We start from the raw sequence: 15,798 nt of genomic DNA, 5'->3' as shown, positions 1-15,798 counted from the left end.
AGATCCTCTGAGATCCTCTTGAGTGCTGCTGGTGATCCTCTGAGATCCTCTGAGATCCTCTTGAGTGCTGCTGGTGATCCTCTGAGATCAGGATCCTCTTAGTGCTGCTGCTGTTGGTCATGATATCCTCTAAGGATCCTCTGAGTCCAGCAATTGAGCCTGGCAGGATTTAACAAGTCCCATGATGCCTCACTCTCTGCAGATCTCCCACAGGGAGGCTCATTCCAGTCGCTTACTTTACCCTTCCTCATGTCCTCACCTTCCTCATGTCCTCACTCCTTGGCTGACCAGGAAATCAATCGATCGAAGTCCACCATCTCTATGGTCATTGTAACCTGTTAAATGCTTCTTGAAGAAGCCAGGAGCTAGGAGACAGGAGCCAGGAGATGAGGGGCCCTGAATTATAAGCCCCTGGCTTATTTTTCACCCCTCTTTTCCTTGTAAAATGTAATGTAATGTAATGTAAAAATAAATAAACAGACTGAGATGGTAAAAATAATCGTAAAGAAAAAACATGATCCTGTCAACAAAAACTAAATGAATAACCCCACAAGGGGGAAAAAACATATGCGAAATGTATTTTGTAATATATTACTTATTAAAATCTTTTTTTATATTCTTAAATATCTAAAAAACACACTAGCATTTTCCATACATCTTTAAATATAAGAAAAGTATTTTAGGAAGGAACATATATTGCTATATTTATTCGAAATATTTTGAAATATATGGCACATATATTGCGGTGGTGAAAGGACTGAGCGGATGAAGGGCTCAGGCAGACAGCACAGGCAGGCTGAGGTGTAAATTAGAGGGTAATAGCTTTGGCTCAGAACCAGGGACGGTCTCCGCTCCCTGCCGGAACAATGCAGCCGTGTCCTTGTACAAGGTTCTGTGCACCAGGAGCCAGAACATCCCCAGCCCAGCACCGAGCCTGATAAAGGAGTGATGTATGAAACTTAACAGCGGGTAAAGCTTAACGCCGCCAAGCAAAATACAAATATAATGTTGGTGCCACTGCGCAGAGGAAAAATATAAACATTGTCCCGATTGTTGAGGAAAGCACCACTGAGACGAGGCTCTCTCGTCATTACATGCAGCATTGAGAGAATGCACAACACGTCAGCACAGTGCTTTCCCTGAAGCAAAGCAGCCAGCTCTCTGATATACGCACTCTGTGTTTTTTTACGTCAAATCGATACACCCGGCACATTCTACAGTGTTCCAGCCCTGTACATATTCTTCTTGTTCCTGGTGAATCAACTCTTAAGCAAAAACATCTTTATCATACGGCCGAGTGAAACAACTTTATCTGACTGCTGACCAACAAACAGACACAGGCACGTGTGTGACACTTAAGTCATCCCTTAAGTGTACATGGTCTTCCGCAGGTGCATATGGAAACATGGGGTTCCCTGGTTGTTAGGCAACCCCGTCACTAGAGCAGCAGTGAGGGGCATATTATGGGCTTGTTGTTACCTGTAGCGTAGTGGTTAAGGTAAATGACTGGGACAGGCAAGGTCAGGGGTTCGAATCCCAGTGTAGCCACAATAAGATCCGCACAGCCGTTGGGCCCTTGAGCAAGGCCCTTAACCCTGCATTGCTCCAGGGGAGGATTGTCTCCTGCTTAGTCTAATCAACTGTATGGATAAGAGCGTCTGCCAAAATGCCAATAATGTAATGTAATGTAATGTTGCGCGGACGTGGGGAGCAGGGGGATTACAGGCAGATTAGCCATCGCATGCAGGGATCAACACGGATCCAAAACCACGGTGAGCACTCAGGTGTGCATCGATTCCCCAGGGATTATCTGCTCCTTTCCCTCTTCATGATACAAATCGTACATTATGATTTCTTTCCCAATCATACATCAAGTATTATCTACTGGAACATATAATCTCAGAAAATGATTTGTTGAGTGAGTTCAGTTGTAACCGCAATCAATTACATTGCCATAGTCAATTTGATATTGATGTGGATCAATCAGAACTTCATTCATTCATTATCCCTGCAGGGCGGCTGGAGCCTATCCCAGCATACATTGGGCGAAAGGCAGGAACACACCCTGGACAGGTCGCCAGTCCATCGCAGGGCACACACACCATTCACTCACACACTCATACCTACGGGCAATTTAGACTCTCCAATCAGCGTAACCTGCATGTCTTTGGACTGTGGGAGGAAACCGGAGTACCCGGAGGAAACCCACGCAGACACAGGGAGAATATGCAAACTCCACACAGAGAGGCCCCGGCCGACCGGGATTCGAACCCAGGACCTCCTTGCTGTGAGGCGGCAGTGCTACCCACCATCCGTGCCGGATGGACTAGCATATCTTGTTTATTACCATATATGTAATATCTTGAAATTGAACAATATATCCATTTATACAAATCAGCTTCTTGCTGTACATATGTACCAACGAAACATCATTATGAAAACATCCCCACAGCGTTCAGTCAAGCAGGGACTCTCCTCATGCCCTGGCTCTTTGAACGAGAGCTTTACAAAAACACCGCACAAAGCTGACAATCCGTCTCCAGACAGCAGTCTGCGGAGAACAAAAACAAGGACAATTACCATTTCAATTTAAAAAGGAGCTTTTACTTCAGTTTGATTTCAGAGATGACACGTCAACAGTGCAGTTGCTACTAGACGCCCGTAGGTGGCAGGGGAGTACAACATGAAGACGGCTCTTGAGAAACAAAGTGTGAAAGTACAGGGACAAAATGCTGTCACTGATCACTCATGCTTCTTCAGAGACCGCTTTTCCAAGATCATGAACTGAATCCAAACTACAATTAAGTGGCACTTAAGAAGAACTTGCATTTGTTTTAAGCCAAGGCTTACCCAGATCCATTTTACAATCTCTGTCAACTGCACCGAATACGCAATTAATTCTGGCTTATCTCGTAGTGCTCTGATCCCTCTTTCTATATATAACCAAGTTATATTTAATAACCTCCTGTTTGTGTAGAACAGGCTCATTCTGCAAATGAAATGAAGAGCCCCCTGAGCTGTTTGGAAACCGGCACGAGCATCAGGGCTAAACCGCACACACAGGCTAAACTGCACACACTGCTGAGCATCAGGGCTAAACCGCACACACAGGCTAAACTGCACACACTGCTGAGCATCAGGGCTAAACCGCACACACAGGCTAAACCACACACACAGGCTAAACCGCACACACTGCTGAGCATCAGGGCTAAACTGCACACACTGCTGAGCATCAGGGCTAAACTGCACATACTGCTGAGCATCAGGGCTAAACCGCACACACGGCACAAGCATTCAGGGTGAAATGGTGAACAAATGCAGCCACACACACACACTGACACACACACACACACACTGACACACTGACACACACACAGACAAACAGAAACACTTGCACTCACACACTCACACACACTCTCACACACACAGAGGGAGTGTGCAGAGTAAAACATTCAGCCTATGATTCAAACCCATAACCCCCCCCCCCCCCCCAAGACACAAATCAGTGGAATTGTAGTGAAACACCAATAACTGTTTTTCCCCCACACAAAAAATATATATATTGCCATACATTTAAAATATATAGCACATAGTATATGGCAATATATGTTGGTCTTTCCTCAAATATATTTCTTATATGTACTTTCTTTTTGTTTTAATATTTTGCATATATTGCAGAACACATTTTACATACAGTACTGTGCAGAAGTCTCAGCACCCTAGATCTTTAAAATATAAATTTGGTCTTAGATGCGTATTTATTTCTGCATTAGTTTGCCAGTAGAAAAGGGCAAATTTGACATTTCCAAGCATTCATTTTCCATTTCTCTTTGTGTCTGTGGTCTGTGTGTCGGTGTGTCTGTGGTCTGTGTGTCGCTGTGTCGCTGTGTCTGTGGTCTGTCTGTGTGTCGGTGTGTTTGTGGTCTGTGTGTCGGTGTGTCTGTGGTCTCTGTGTGTGTTGGTGTGTCTGTGGGTCTGTGTGTCGGTGTGTCTGTGGTCTGTGTGTCTGTGGTCTGTGTGTCGGTGTGTCGCTGTGTCTGTGGTCTCTGTGTGTGTCGGTGTGTCTGTGGTCTGTGGTCGGTGTGTCGCTGTGTCTGTGGTCTCTGTGTGTGTCGGTGTGTCTGTGGGTCTGTGCGTCTGTATGTCCAGTTGTACATGTCCATTCTCCAGCGCCTCTCATGAGCTTCAGCAAGAACAGGCTGCTTTAGGGACTGTGTCTATAAGGCTCATCGTTATCCACCGGGCTGAAATCCGTCTGTGCCGAGCGCTTGGGTGTGTTCCGCTAGGCCAAGCAGAAGTGAACCATCACGGTGCTGTCATAACGTCACACGCTGTGTGGACATCTTGGGGACTGTGTGTTTTAATACATTCACGGTGCTGTCATAATGTCACACACTGTGTGGACGTCTTGGGGGACTGTGTGTTTTAATACATCCATGGTGCTGTCACAACGTCACACGCTGTGTGGACGTCTTGGGGGACTGTGTGTTTTAATACATTCACGGTGCTGTCATAATGTCACACACTGTGTGGACGTCTTGGGGGACTGTGTGTTTTAATACATCCATGGTGCTGTCATAACGTCACACACTGTGTGGATGTGGGGGACTGTGCGTTTTAATACATTCACAGTGTTGTTTTATAACAGCTTCAACTCCTTCACTATCCACAGGCTAATTTAATGTTCTACTATATGGAACCTTGTTAACTTACATCTATTACGATTATATTACTCTTAATACATGTCTGCACCCACACACAGCCCTGAGCAAGACAGAATCTGCTCTCAAGGTTGCCATTTGTACATTGCGAATGACGTGGTGTATTCTAACAGACTATTGTGCTTTTATTCAAAGCTCTTTACAATTATTGCCTCTCATTCACCCACCCACACACACACACACACACACACACAAACACAGATACACAGCGCACACACACACACACACACACACACACACACACACACACCCACACACACGTGTTCTGCAAGTCGTACGCTCCTACGATTGTAGCACAAAAGTGGTTAAACCTCAAAAGTGTAACTACCTGGATATGAAAAAAACTTGAGGCAGAGAGCGAGTCTGTGAGCCTTTTTCAATGATAGAAGGGATTTACAATAGTCTTGTAACAATATTTTTAACAGAAAAATCTTGCCTATTGTAAAAATGCAGCTTTCAGTTGACACTGGCAGGTTGTGTGTGTGATGAAGAGGTATGACACACATCCGTCAGCGTCGAATGGTGACCTGCTGCCTCTATGGTGGTCGTCAGGGTATCTGTGTGTCTCTATGGTGGTCGTCAGGGTATCTGTGTGTCTCTATGGTGGTCGTCAGGGTGCCTGTGTGTCTCTATGGTGGTCGACAGGGTATCTGTGTGTCTCTATGGTGGTCGTCAGGGTATCTGTGTGTCTCTATGGTGGTCGTCAGGGTGTCTGTGTGTCTCTATGGTGGTCGACAGGGTATCTGTGTGTCTCTATGGTGGTCGACAGGGTGTCTGTGTGTCTCTATGGTGGTCGTCAGGGTGTCTGTGTGGCTCTATGGTGGTCGTCAGGGTGTCTGTGTGGCTCTATGGTGGTCGTCAGGGTGTCTGTGTGGCTCTATGGTGGTCGTCAGGGTATCTGTGTGTCTCTATGGTGGTCATCAGGGTGTCTGTGTGTCTCTATGGTGGTCGTCAGGGTGTCTGTGTGTCTCTATGGTGGTCGTCAGGGTGTCTGTGTGTCTCTATGGTGGTTGTCAGGGTGTCTGTGTGTCTCTATGGTGGTCGTCAGGGTATCTGTGTGTCTCTATGGTGGTCGTCAGGGTGCCTGTGTGTCTCTATGGTGGTCGTCAGGGTGCCTGTGTGTCTCTATGGTGGTCGTCAGGGTGCCTGTGTGTCTCTATGGTGGTCGTCAGGGTGTCTGTGTGGCTCTATGGTGGTCGTCAGGGTATCTGTGTGTCTCTGGTGGTCGTCAGGGTATCTGTGTGTCTCTATGGTGGTCGTCAGGGTGTCTGTGTGTCTCTATGGTGGTTGTCAGGGTGTCTGTGTGTCTCTATGGTGGTCGTCAGGGTGTCTGTGTGTCTCTATGGTGGTCGTCAGGGTATCTGTGTGTCTCTATGGTGGTCGTCAGGGTGCCTGTGTGTCTCTATGGTGGTCGTCAGGGTGTCTGTGTGTCTCTATGGTGGTCGTCAGGGTGTCTGTGTGTCTCTATGGTGGTCGTCAGGGTGTCTGTGTGTCTCTATGGTGGTCGTCAGGGTGTCTGTGTGTCTCTATGGTGGACGTCAGGGTGTCTGTGTGTCTCTATGGTGGTCGTCAGGGTGTCTGTGTGTCTCTATGGTGGTCGTCAGGGTATCTGTGTGTCTCTATGGTGGTCGTCAGGGTATCTGTGTGTCTCTATGGTGGTCGTCAGGGTATCTGTGTGTCTCTATGGTGGTCGTCAGGGTATCTGTGTGTCTCTATGGTGGTCGTCAGGGTATCTGTGTGTCTCTATGGTGGTCGTCAGGGTGTCTGTGTGTCTCTATGGTGGTCGTCAGGGTGTCTGTGTGTCTCTATGGTGGTCGTCAGGGTGTCTGTGTGGCTCTATGGTGGTCGTCAGGATGTCTGTGTGTCTCTATGGTGGTCGTCAGGGTGTCTGTGTGGCTCTATGGTGGTCGTCAGGGTGTCTGTGTGTCTCTATGGTGGTCGACAGGGTATCTGTGTGTCTCTATGGTGGTCGTCAGGGTATCTGTGTGTCTCTATGGTGGTCGTCAGGGTGTCTGTGTGTCTCTATGGTGGTCGACAGGGTATCTGTGTGTCTCTATGGTGGTCGACAGGGTGTCTGTGTGTCTCTATGGTGGTCGTCAGGGTGTCTGTGTGGCTCTATGGTGGTCGTCAGGGTGTCTGTGTGGCTCTATGGTGGTCGTCAGGGTGTCTGTGTGGCTCTATGGTGGTCGTCAGGGTGTCTGTGTGGCTCTATGGTGGTCGCCAGGGTATCTGTGTGTCTCTATGGTGGTCGTCAGGGTGTCTGTGTGTCTCTATGGTGGTCGTCAGGGTGTCTGTGTGGCTCTATGGTGGTCGTCAGGGTGTCTGTGTGGCTCTATGGTGGTCGTCAGGGTGTCTGTGTGTCTCTATGGTGGTCGTCAGGGTATCTGTGTGTCTCTATGGTGGTCATCAGGGTGTCTGTGTGTCTCTATGGTGGTCGACAGGGTATCTGTGTGTCTCTATGGTGGTCGTCAGGGTGTCTGTGTGGCTCTATGGTGGTCGTCAGGGTGTCTGTGTGTCTCTATGGTGGTCGTCAGGGTATCTGTGTGTCCAATGCACTTAATGCTCATTCCACGCACTTCAGCTCCAGCTTTAATTACCATGCTACACTGCCAGAGTAGATACAAGCAGAACTAAACTAAAAACTAAAATGTTTTGTCTTTATACCAAGTCAGTATGGTGCTTACTAGAAGAAGATATCTCAATAAATAATTATCATGATGTTTAACTGGATCTGAGAGATTGATGCATGTAGAGATCTTTGCAAAAAATGAAATAAATAAATAAAGAATGTTTCATAACAATTTTTCATAACAATTGCTGTTAGTATGCATTGAGTTTTCATGTTTTGTCAAACAAATTGCGAATTTGCATTTATTGTATAATACATTCTGCCCTCGCAAGAGATGACAAAGTGAAATATGTACGCGTGCTCCGAAGGCAGGCAGCGAGCGGGCTGGAACGCAGATGTAGTTTTGCATTTGGGCTGCGACCCCTACCTTCCCCGCGCGGCAGACTGTGAGCGGATCCTCTTGATGTCCTCGTCCGTTTCCCTGGAAACCGAACATACACCGGGGATGTTGGAGGAGGGAACGGTACACAGAATTTCTCATCCTGGCCGTCTTCAAGGCGAGGTAGAACAATGATATGGAAATGATCTGCCGGATTGCACAGTTCTGAAAAACATTCGAGTTCATTTTCAGCATAGCTAATTTAAGAATAAAATTACACTCGATAGCTTACATAGACTATGTATATGACTGATATATTTTAGTACGTGTAATTATAGGTTGATGAAAGCACTTCAAGTCCAAAGCGGTCCAAAGCCGAGCCTAATGTGCATCAGGTTGTTGCTATTAAGCCCGATTTGCTTTGTGGTACTGGAGTTTTATGTCTGGGACTGGTTCACAAGAAAAAAATCTTGCCCAAAAACAGCTTCACAAGACTTCTCGAGTTACATAATATGATTTAATAATAGTTAGGCTACATTATTTGATGGACAGAAAACGTTTTGGCAGTAGCTTAAAAAGTAAATGAATAGTCAATTTAAGATAAAGGTCTTGTTGTGTTTTAACATTAACCGCATTGAAAAATAAACAAGAAAACTCAATTACCTGTGTAGTAGGCTACATATAGATAAGCCAAAGGCCAATGCCAATGCCGTTTTGAGTTGTTTTCAAATAAATTGCTGTATAATAATTTAGGTAATAAACGTGTAGGAGTGTAGGAAACTGTTTGAAACATGTATTTATTAAAACAGATTGTATTAAATCGTTTGCTATTTTAAGTAGATACAGATAGTTCTAACAAAATTTTTATTTTATTTTATTGTTTATCAAGCGTGCTTTTCACAACAGGAACTTGAATTCTGATTTTGCCGCGTCTGCCTTTGAACGGGCAGTCAGCGAATAAAATGTCTGCTCTGAACAGGAAGCGAAATCCAACCCAACCAATAGGATACACCGAGTAAAATAATTTCATCCGTTTTATGTAGTTCTGGTGGGCTCCTAGCCGATCGCTTCAGGTGAGGAATTGTGTTTTTAAACCACTGAAGTAGGATTACAGTAATGTTTAGACAGTTAAGTGTTGTCTTCGGTCGCGTGAAGACTCGAGTGTCAATAGGCTATGGGCGAGATATAAAACAGAATTTTGAACAGGCCAAATATAACCTCTGTAGTCGGTTCTAAAAATAATGATAGCAACTTGGTGTTGCGTGTGGCAGCCTTTTTTAAACCCGATCTAATTCCTGTGCGATTAGCCCAGTGCGTGAGATTTCGCAGGTCGACAAAGTGCAAGCGGTCACTCAAGTCTTTTGAGTTCCCGTCGCGACAACGTGTGTGCACTGGCTTGGCTTGGAAGTGACGTAACCCAAACATAAATAATTTCAGCGGTCGCTGCCTGGGATACGGGGAGGTTTTTGGTTTTCAGAAGCGAGATTAAAGTCATTCTGACTGTCTCCCCATCCCCCAAAAACCGTTCATTGGGCCTGTTGAAGTTACGCGGAGTTCTCCCAAATCAAACGAGTTTTTTTTTCCTTGAATTTCATTGTTTTATGTGAAAGCAATAAACTTTACTGTGACATTCGTCAGTTGATTAAAAAAACAGAAAAGAAAATAAAGTGATCCGTGGGAGAGAGCGGCGCTCATGTGTTGACTTGATGTTCGCTCTCACAGACCCACAATGCACTGGCTGACTCTGAGACGCCTTCAGCCAACAAAGCTGCGTAGCCTTCAGCTTCTGAGGAACAGATGCTCGTCGCAGAAGCAATTACCGATCTTAACCCTCTTCACCAAGGTAACCGTCTGTCACACGGCCGGCTCTCTGTACGACGCGAAGGCTGCCCGTCTGCCTACCCCACTGCGCTGTTATCTAACCGCAGAAAAGGACAAAACGGCGTGAAAATGTGACCCTGACATGAAATATCACTCTACCGGTCAGCTTATACAACACTCGTCATCCTGTGTGGCACCACTTTTATCATTCGTTTTTCACTTTAGGAACAGGGCTGGGCAATCTGGAGGATACTTTACAGGCACAACCCAGTACACCTGCTTTAAAATTGTAATACAAATAACGTTTACAAATAACAGAAGGGGGAAAATACTCCACACGTCTAAAATGTACAATGACAGGATACACCTCATGGTTCGGTCTCTCCCTTTGCCAGGAAGGTCTTGAGTCTGCCATCTTGACGGTTTACATCATTGTAGATTTGCATATCTCTGCCTCTTTTCTCTGTTTATCTTTGGTTTTCTGCTAACCCTGTGTAACTTTCTCGAGCTTGGTTACCATGAGAAGTGAATTTGTTTGAGTCACTTTGGCTGAAAGCAGCAATGTAACTGGTCACAACTGGTCTGGTCACTGGCTATAATAGCAGAGCAGCCCTGTGTCTGTCGCTCGCACGCACGCTAAAGGATTCTGAAAATCACTCCCAGAACACCAGTATGAAACTACCGTGACCCCCCTCAGCCAGGGACTGTTGATTACTGTTAAAATGCTCATAACCAGGAAGCGTCTCACTCAGACACAAAGAATATCCAGCACTGTAGGATTGGCCTTAATCCCAGGCTTGTTATCCGACAGCATAAATTAACATTGGGGGAATAACAGGATTGTCCCGTTGAGAGGCCCTCGGAAATGGGAATGTTGGAATTTTGATTTGGAATGTTTCTGTCCTTAGGATCCGTGTCCTTTATGTGACGAGGCCAAAGAGATCCTGGAGCCTTATAAACAGAGGGTAAAACATTTTAACGTCATGTTTTCAACAGGGACCGTTCACTTTAATAACAGCTCTGTAACTGCACCAGACATAACCAGGGAGGCTCATGTTCGTCTGTAGTCCCTGGGCGATATGTGTTTGGACTGTGGGAGGAAACCGGAGTACCTGGAGTAAACCCACGCGAACACAGGGAGAACATGCACACTCCACATGGACACGGGGAGAACACGCAAACTCCACACAGACACGGGGAGAACACGCAAACTCCACACAGACATGGGGAGAACACGCAAACTCCACACAGACACGGGGAGAACACGCAAACTCCACACAGACACGGGGAGAACATGCAAACTCCACACAGACACGAGGAGGACACACAAACTCCACACAGACACGGGGAGAACACGCAAACTCCACACAGACATGGGGAGAACACGCAAACTCCACACAGACACGGGGAGAACACGCAAACTCCACACAGACACGGGGAGAACACGCACACTCCACACAGACATGGGGAGAACGTGCAGACTCCACACAGACACGGGGAGGACACACTAACTCCACACAGACACGGGGAGAACACGCAAACTCCACACAGACACGGGGAGAACACGCAAACTCCACACAGACACGGGGAGAACACGCATAGAGCCGAGCCGGGTAGGCTTGAACCCAAACCTCCTTCAGGTGAGGCAACAGCACTAACCACCGTGTCACCATGACAGCCAGACAGAGAAAGTGCAATTAATCACAGACAGGGCTGCAACTTCCACTGAGACGACCAAGGTCACATCTTCAGCATTACACAAAGCTCAGGTCCTCCCACGCATATGTGTGACATATATTGACATATATTGCAAAATGCATAAATTGGCAATAAAATATGAAAAATGAGGATACAGCACCCCGCCCTCGGCCAGCTTCTTTACCGCTGCATTTTTTAGCTCCCGGTTTCGCTCCTCACGGGCGAGAGAGAATGAACGCAGATGGTCTCCTCAATCAACAAACAACAATTTATAAAACCTGGCCAATCCTTTCAGTGTGAATTTGTCACGCAGTGTGTCATCTGTGTTGGATAATATGCCAAAATGAAGCTGTGTGGAGCTTTTTATGTCGTCCCAATCTTTCGGTAATTTATCTGGACACAGGTGCTTTGTATATTAGTTCATTAGTTATTTTAGTTTCATCTGTCTAAATAGGGAGTCATTTTGAGGTTTGCCATCAGGGTTAAATGCATTTGAATGAAGAGATGACACATAGCACATGGCAACAACATGTCTGACTGTTCATGTTTGAAATGTGGTAAGCCTCAGTCAGTAAGTTTCACAATACTGTGGTGGTGTCATTTTGTTTTCTGTAACTAACTATGCGATTTCAAACAGTTTGCACTTCGCATTGTGGCAATAAGAGTACGGTATAATACGTATAGTGTACTATTCGTATACTATAGAGTATAGTACGTGTTGTTATTAGCATTGTTGTGAACATAAAGTGCTACTTTTTAAACTCTTGATTACTGACAGCGGTTCGCTTGTGTCCAGTTTGTGTTACAGCAGGTGGACATCACGCGGCCGGAAAACAGCGCGTGGTACGACCGTTACAAGTACGACATTCCCGTGTTCCACCTGAACGGACAGTTTCTCATGATGCACCGAGTCAACGTCGCCGTCCTGGAGAAGAGCTTGGCGAGAATCGAGGACGAGAACATTTGAGTTGGTAATCAAAAGCGTTTGGAAGCGTAGCATTATACCGTGCAAACAATGTACGCTCACGATGTACAGTGCCCATTACACATCTGTTAAAATAAAGGCGAGTGGGACCAGTTTTGTTTGTTTTTCTTGGTGTTTGCTCCTTAAAAGAATGTATGCCGATTTGAAGGAGGTTGGTAATTTGTTGATGCATAACTCGTAACTGCAAAAAAATAATAATAATCAAATTTACAGTCATACAGTATTGTAACCAGCAGGAGGCGTACTCGGTCTTCTGTACTTGGCTCAGCTCAGCTCGCCCGCCCGCCCCTCCCTAATCACTCCCTACTCACTCCCTGATTGGTGGCAAGTTTTGTTATTGTACTGAGCTGATTGGCTGGGGCGGGCCGTCATATGTCTGTCTACATGGGCTAGGCTGCACAGAACAGCTGGCTTCTTTTTTTTTTTTTTGAATAGAGAACTTCGCGTGCGTTTTTCTGTTCAAATTTTACCACGATTAGACTCGTACCGGGGAGGTGCGGCATTTCAAACCGTGACTGGGCTTTATACACAACCCGACAAGGACCATCTCTTATGAACACCTCCATGGAATTGACGCTCCAGGTAAGCGGACAGTCATATTTTCCTTGTCCACATAAAACAGAATCTTTCGATACAGTAAAAAAAAAAACGGGGGCTCTGTCCTTGAGTTTTCAGGACCCCGCGTAGTATCATGGGATTTGGACGCTGGGAGTGGGAACGATTTATTTGTCCGCTGTCATAACAATAATGTGTGCACATCAACTCGGAGGTCCACAAATGGGGGAAAAAGCAATACATTACGCTGGAAAGTCAATTTATGTGTTCGAGAGGGCATTTGTACATCAACGGAACGCACGTATGCGCCCACGTTGACCTTCCTGGTCATCATCTGCCGGAACGCAGACAAACGGGTTATCACAAATTACACCCAGTTGAACAATGGCGAGTTGAGTTGCATAGCAATGCGCTCGGCAGACAAGAGTTTGATATTGTATACAGTAGCCTAATACAAGCGTGTCACTGTGTTAAAACGCTAATAGTTTTTTCTTGAATGATTAGGCTTGTCTGCGAACATATGGTAAATATTTGCGGATGACTTGAGGCATAACGATCATTATTTAGTGTTTATAACCGTATCGACCGGATGCCAACTGAACTCAGTTAATTAGGCTCGATAGAGCTATTAATTGAATAATGATTCTGATTGTATATTGAAAAAAAATGTTGCTATTGTGTGTCATATAGGTCGTTGGGGGTGTGTTTGTACTGTTGTTTAAGACTAGTGAAATCAAGCATTGAACTTTGAATACAGGCAGTGGAACCAAGAGAGATTAATTGATTAATTGGGACAGCTGGGCAAAATTTGTAGAAGGAGTAAAACGATAATGTTGAATAAAAACTTTTTTTTAGTTCTTGCAGACTCCAAATAAAAGTTATTTCACACATGATTTATAGCGTTAAATTATACTGCAGTTATATGTCTGTGACAGGCCTGTCTCAATACACATCCGGCATATGCCTTTCTGATTGTGTCGCATTAAAGACGCTGTTTTAACGCAAATCGAAGCCCAGCTTATTTTCTCAAAGGTGGCCGACGGTCGTGAAAAGTTCTCACTGGCAGTCTTGGATATTTTTAATTTAGTACTGTTATGCATGTGTAGGGTGTTATGTATTTATTAATAAGATTATGTATGCATTACAGTAATTCAGCACCCAGTCTTAGACATTGTCATATGGAGTTGGCTTCTTTTCATAATTTAAGGGTACAGCTTTGACATTTAATATTAAGTTCTCAATGGGAGTGCTGTCGTTATTATTCATTTTGCACGTTACGTATTTATTAATATGTATGTATTGAGCTGATTCAGCATCCAGTCTTAGTCATTATCATATTTATTTCTGCGCATTTATTTTCATAATTTACTGTCACAGCTGTGAAATCTAATGCCCGGGTCTGTTCCTACGTCATTTACCGTTGCCTTAAGCTGACTCACCTAGCACCTGTACCCTGGCAACACCTCTCCCAAAAACAGCCAGCTACTCTGGCCTGTGCTCCTGAACGTCTGTGTTAATGTTATCACGTGTCAGTCAGTCCAGCCTTTTCTTTCTGAAACACCGAGCAGCTTGCGTTGTGCAGAAGGGCTTTGAGGGTGTTGTCACCCGTGCAAACGTCCGTTCGGTGGAGATGTTTATTGGCACTGCTGTTCTACACATTTGCTGTGCGGGGAACATTGATTAGTCAGTGCATTTCTCCGGCAGTTGTCACTCAGCTCAGCTGTTGTTTTGATGTTCTCCGGACATGTCGATGACGGGAATGTGTGTCCTTCGTCGTCGTGACGATCCGTGGTGGGGCAGGGAGACCACGCTTGGCGTTTGGACCGAATCAGCGGCTCGAAGCACCCTGGTTGTCGCCATAAAATATAATCTTCAAAGGTGACATCATTCCTTGGGAGAATTAGTTGGATAGAAACATAGAGAAGAGCAAACTACTGTTTGGACCATAGAGTTGAGGAGTCCAGTGTTTGAACCAAAAGAGTTGAGGAATCTAGTGCTTGAACCATAGAGTTGAGGAATCTAGTGTTTGGAGCATAGAGTTGAGGAATCTACTGTTTGAACCATAGAGTTGAGGAATCTAGTGTTTGAACCAAAAGAGTTGAGGAATCTAGTGTTTGGACCATAGAGTTGAGGAATCTAGTGTTTGAACCAAAAGAGTTGAGGAATCTACTGTTTGAACCAAAAGAGTTGAGGAGTTTTGCTATTACATTAGTTATTTAGCTGACACTTTTATTCAAAGCAACTTGAATAGACTAAGAAGGGGACAACCCCCCTGGAGCAATGTGGGGTTAAGAGCCTCGCTCAAGGGCCCACAGTTGCATGGATCTTCTTGTGGCTACACTGGGGTTTGAACCACCAACCTTCTGGGTCCTAGTCAAGCAGCTAAGTCACTACAGGCGACTAGGTCAGTGCAAAGTGGATGCGCAGTTGAAAAGTGAGTTGTCCACGTCAAACTGTCTACATCGTAGTGAACCCAGCTTCTAAGGAAAAGGTATTTATCTAGATATTCTTCAGGCTTGCCATCTGCATGCTTAAAATAGCTATTAAATGTGCCCCGAGTTTTTTTTTTTTTTCATCCACTTTGTGTGGCTAAATTATGGGCTGTGCTTTGACTGACGGTCTCTTGGCTGCGATAATGCATGCAGTGCCTCGACACAATGAGAATATCTTAAACCCCAAACTGAACTGAATCCGTTTGCAGTGTTCGTTACAAGTATAATGAATGAAAAAGGCAATAGAATCAAGTGAACTATGCTTTGTATACCATGATTTTTTTATGTACTCACTTTTTGGTGTGTTTTATTTTTTATTTTTTCATGTTTCTGTTTAGTGTGCAGTGTGTTATGGATTTGGGCAGACTGTCTGTGTGCACTGACGGGTACTTTGGATGTTTGGAGAAATTAAGCGATTGGAATGAGCCCTATATGTCCTTCATCACACACATAAACAGGTCAGGGCCGATCGCAACGTACGTTTAAACTGAAATAACATTTAGGCAATATCGGAAAGGGAATTGTTGTAATAAAAAATAAAAAAAGTTATCACACCCCTACTGGAGCTGAGGCAACAT

General features: G+C 45.1%; 2 protein-coding genes across 2 annotated transcripts in view; both read left to right on the top strand.

Moving 5' to 3' along the window:
* The first annotated feature begins 8,628 nt into the window (after window positions 1-8,628).
* On the top strand, window positions 8,629-12,267 carry c12h5orf63 (chromosome 12 C5orf63 homolog). Its single transcript, XM_061215848.1, has 4 exons — window positions 8,629-8,742; window positions 9,392-9,512; window positions 10,399-10,455; window positions 11,985-12,267. The coding sequence occupies exons 2-4, from the start codon at window positions 9,399-9,401 to the stop codon at window positions 12,153-12,155; spliced, it is 342 nt and encodes a 113-aa protein (XP_061071832.1). The 5' UTR covers window positions 8,629-8,742; window positions 9,392-9,398; the 3' UTR covers window positions 12,156-12,267.
* Window positions 12,268-12,612: 345 nt separating this feature from the next.
* The window catches only part of LOC133142228 (E3 ubiquitin-protein ligase MARCHF3-like), a 43,096-nt gene continuing 39,910 nt past the window's right edge, over window positions 12,613-15,798 (top strand). Inside the window, exon 1 of the mRNA XM_061263316.1 lies at window positions 12,613-12,755. The gene's annotated coding sequence lies outside the window, so the exon portion shown is untranslated. The remainder of the gene's footprint in view (window positions 12,756-15,798) is intronic.

The sequence above is a fragment of the Conger conger genome, chromosome 12 (assembly GCF_963514075.1).
Source record: "Conger conger chromosome 12, fConCon1.1, whole genome shotgun sequence".
Taxonomy (NCBI): Eukaryota; Metazoa; Chordata; class Actinopteri; order Anguilliformes; family Congridae; genus Conger; species Conger conger.
This window is presented reverse-complemented; position numbering and strand designations above follow the sequence as displayed.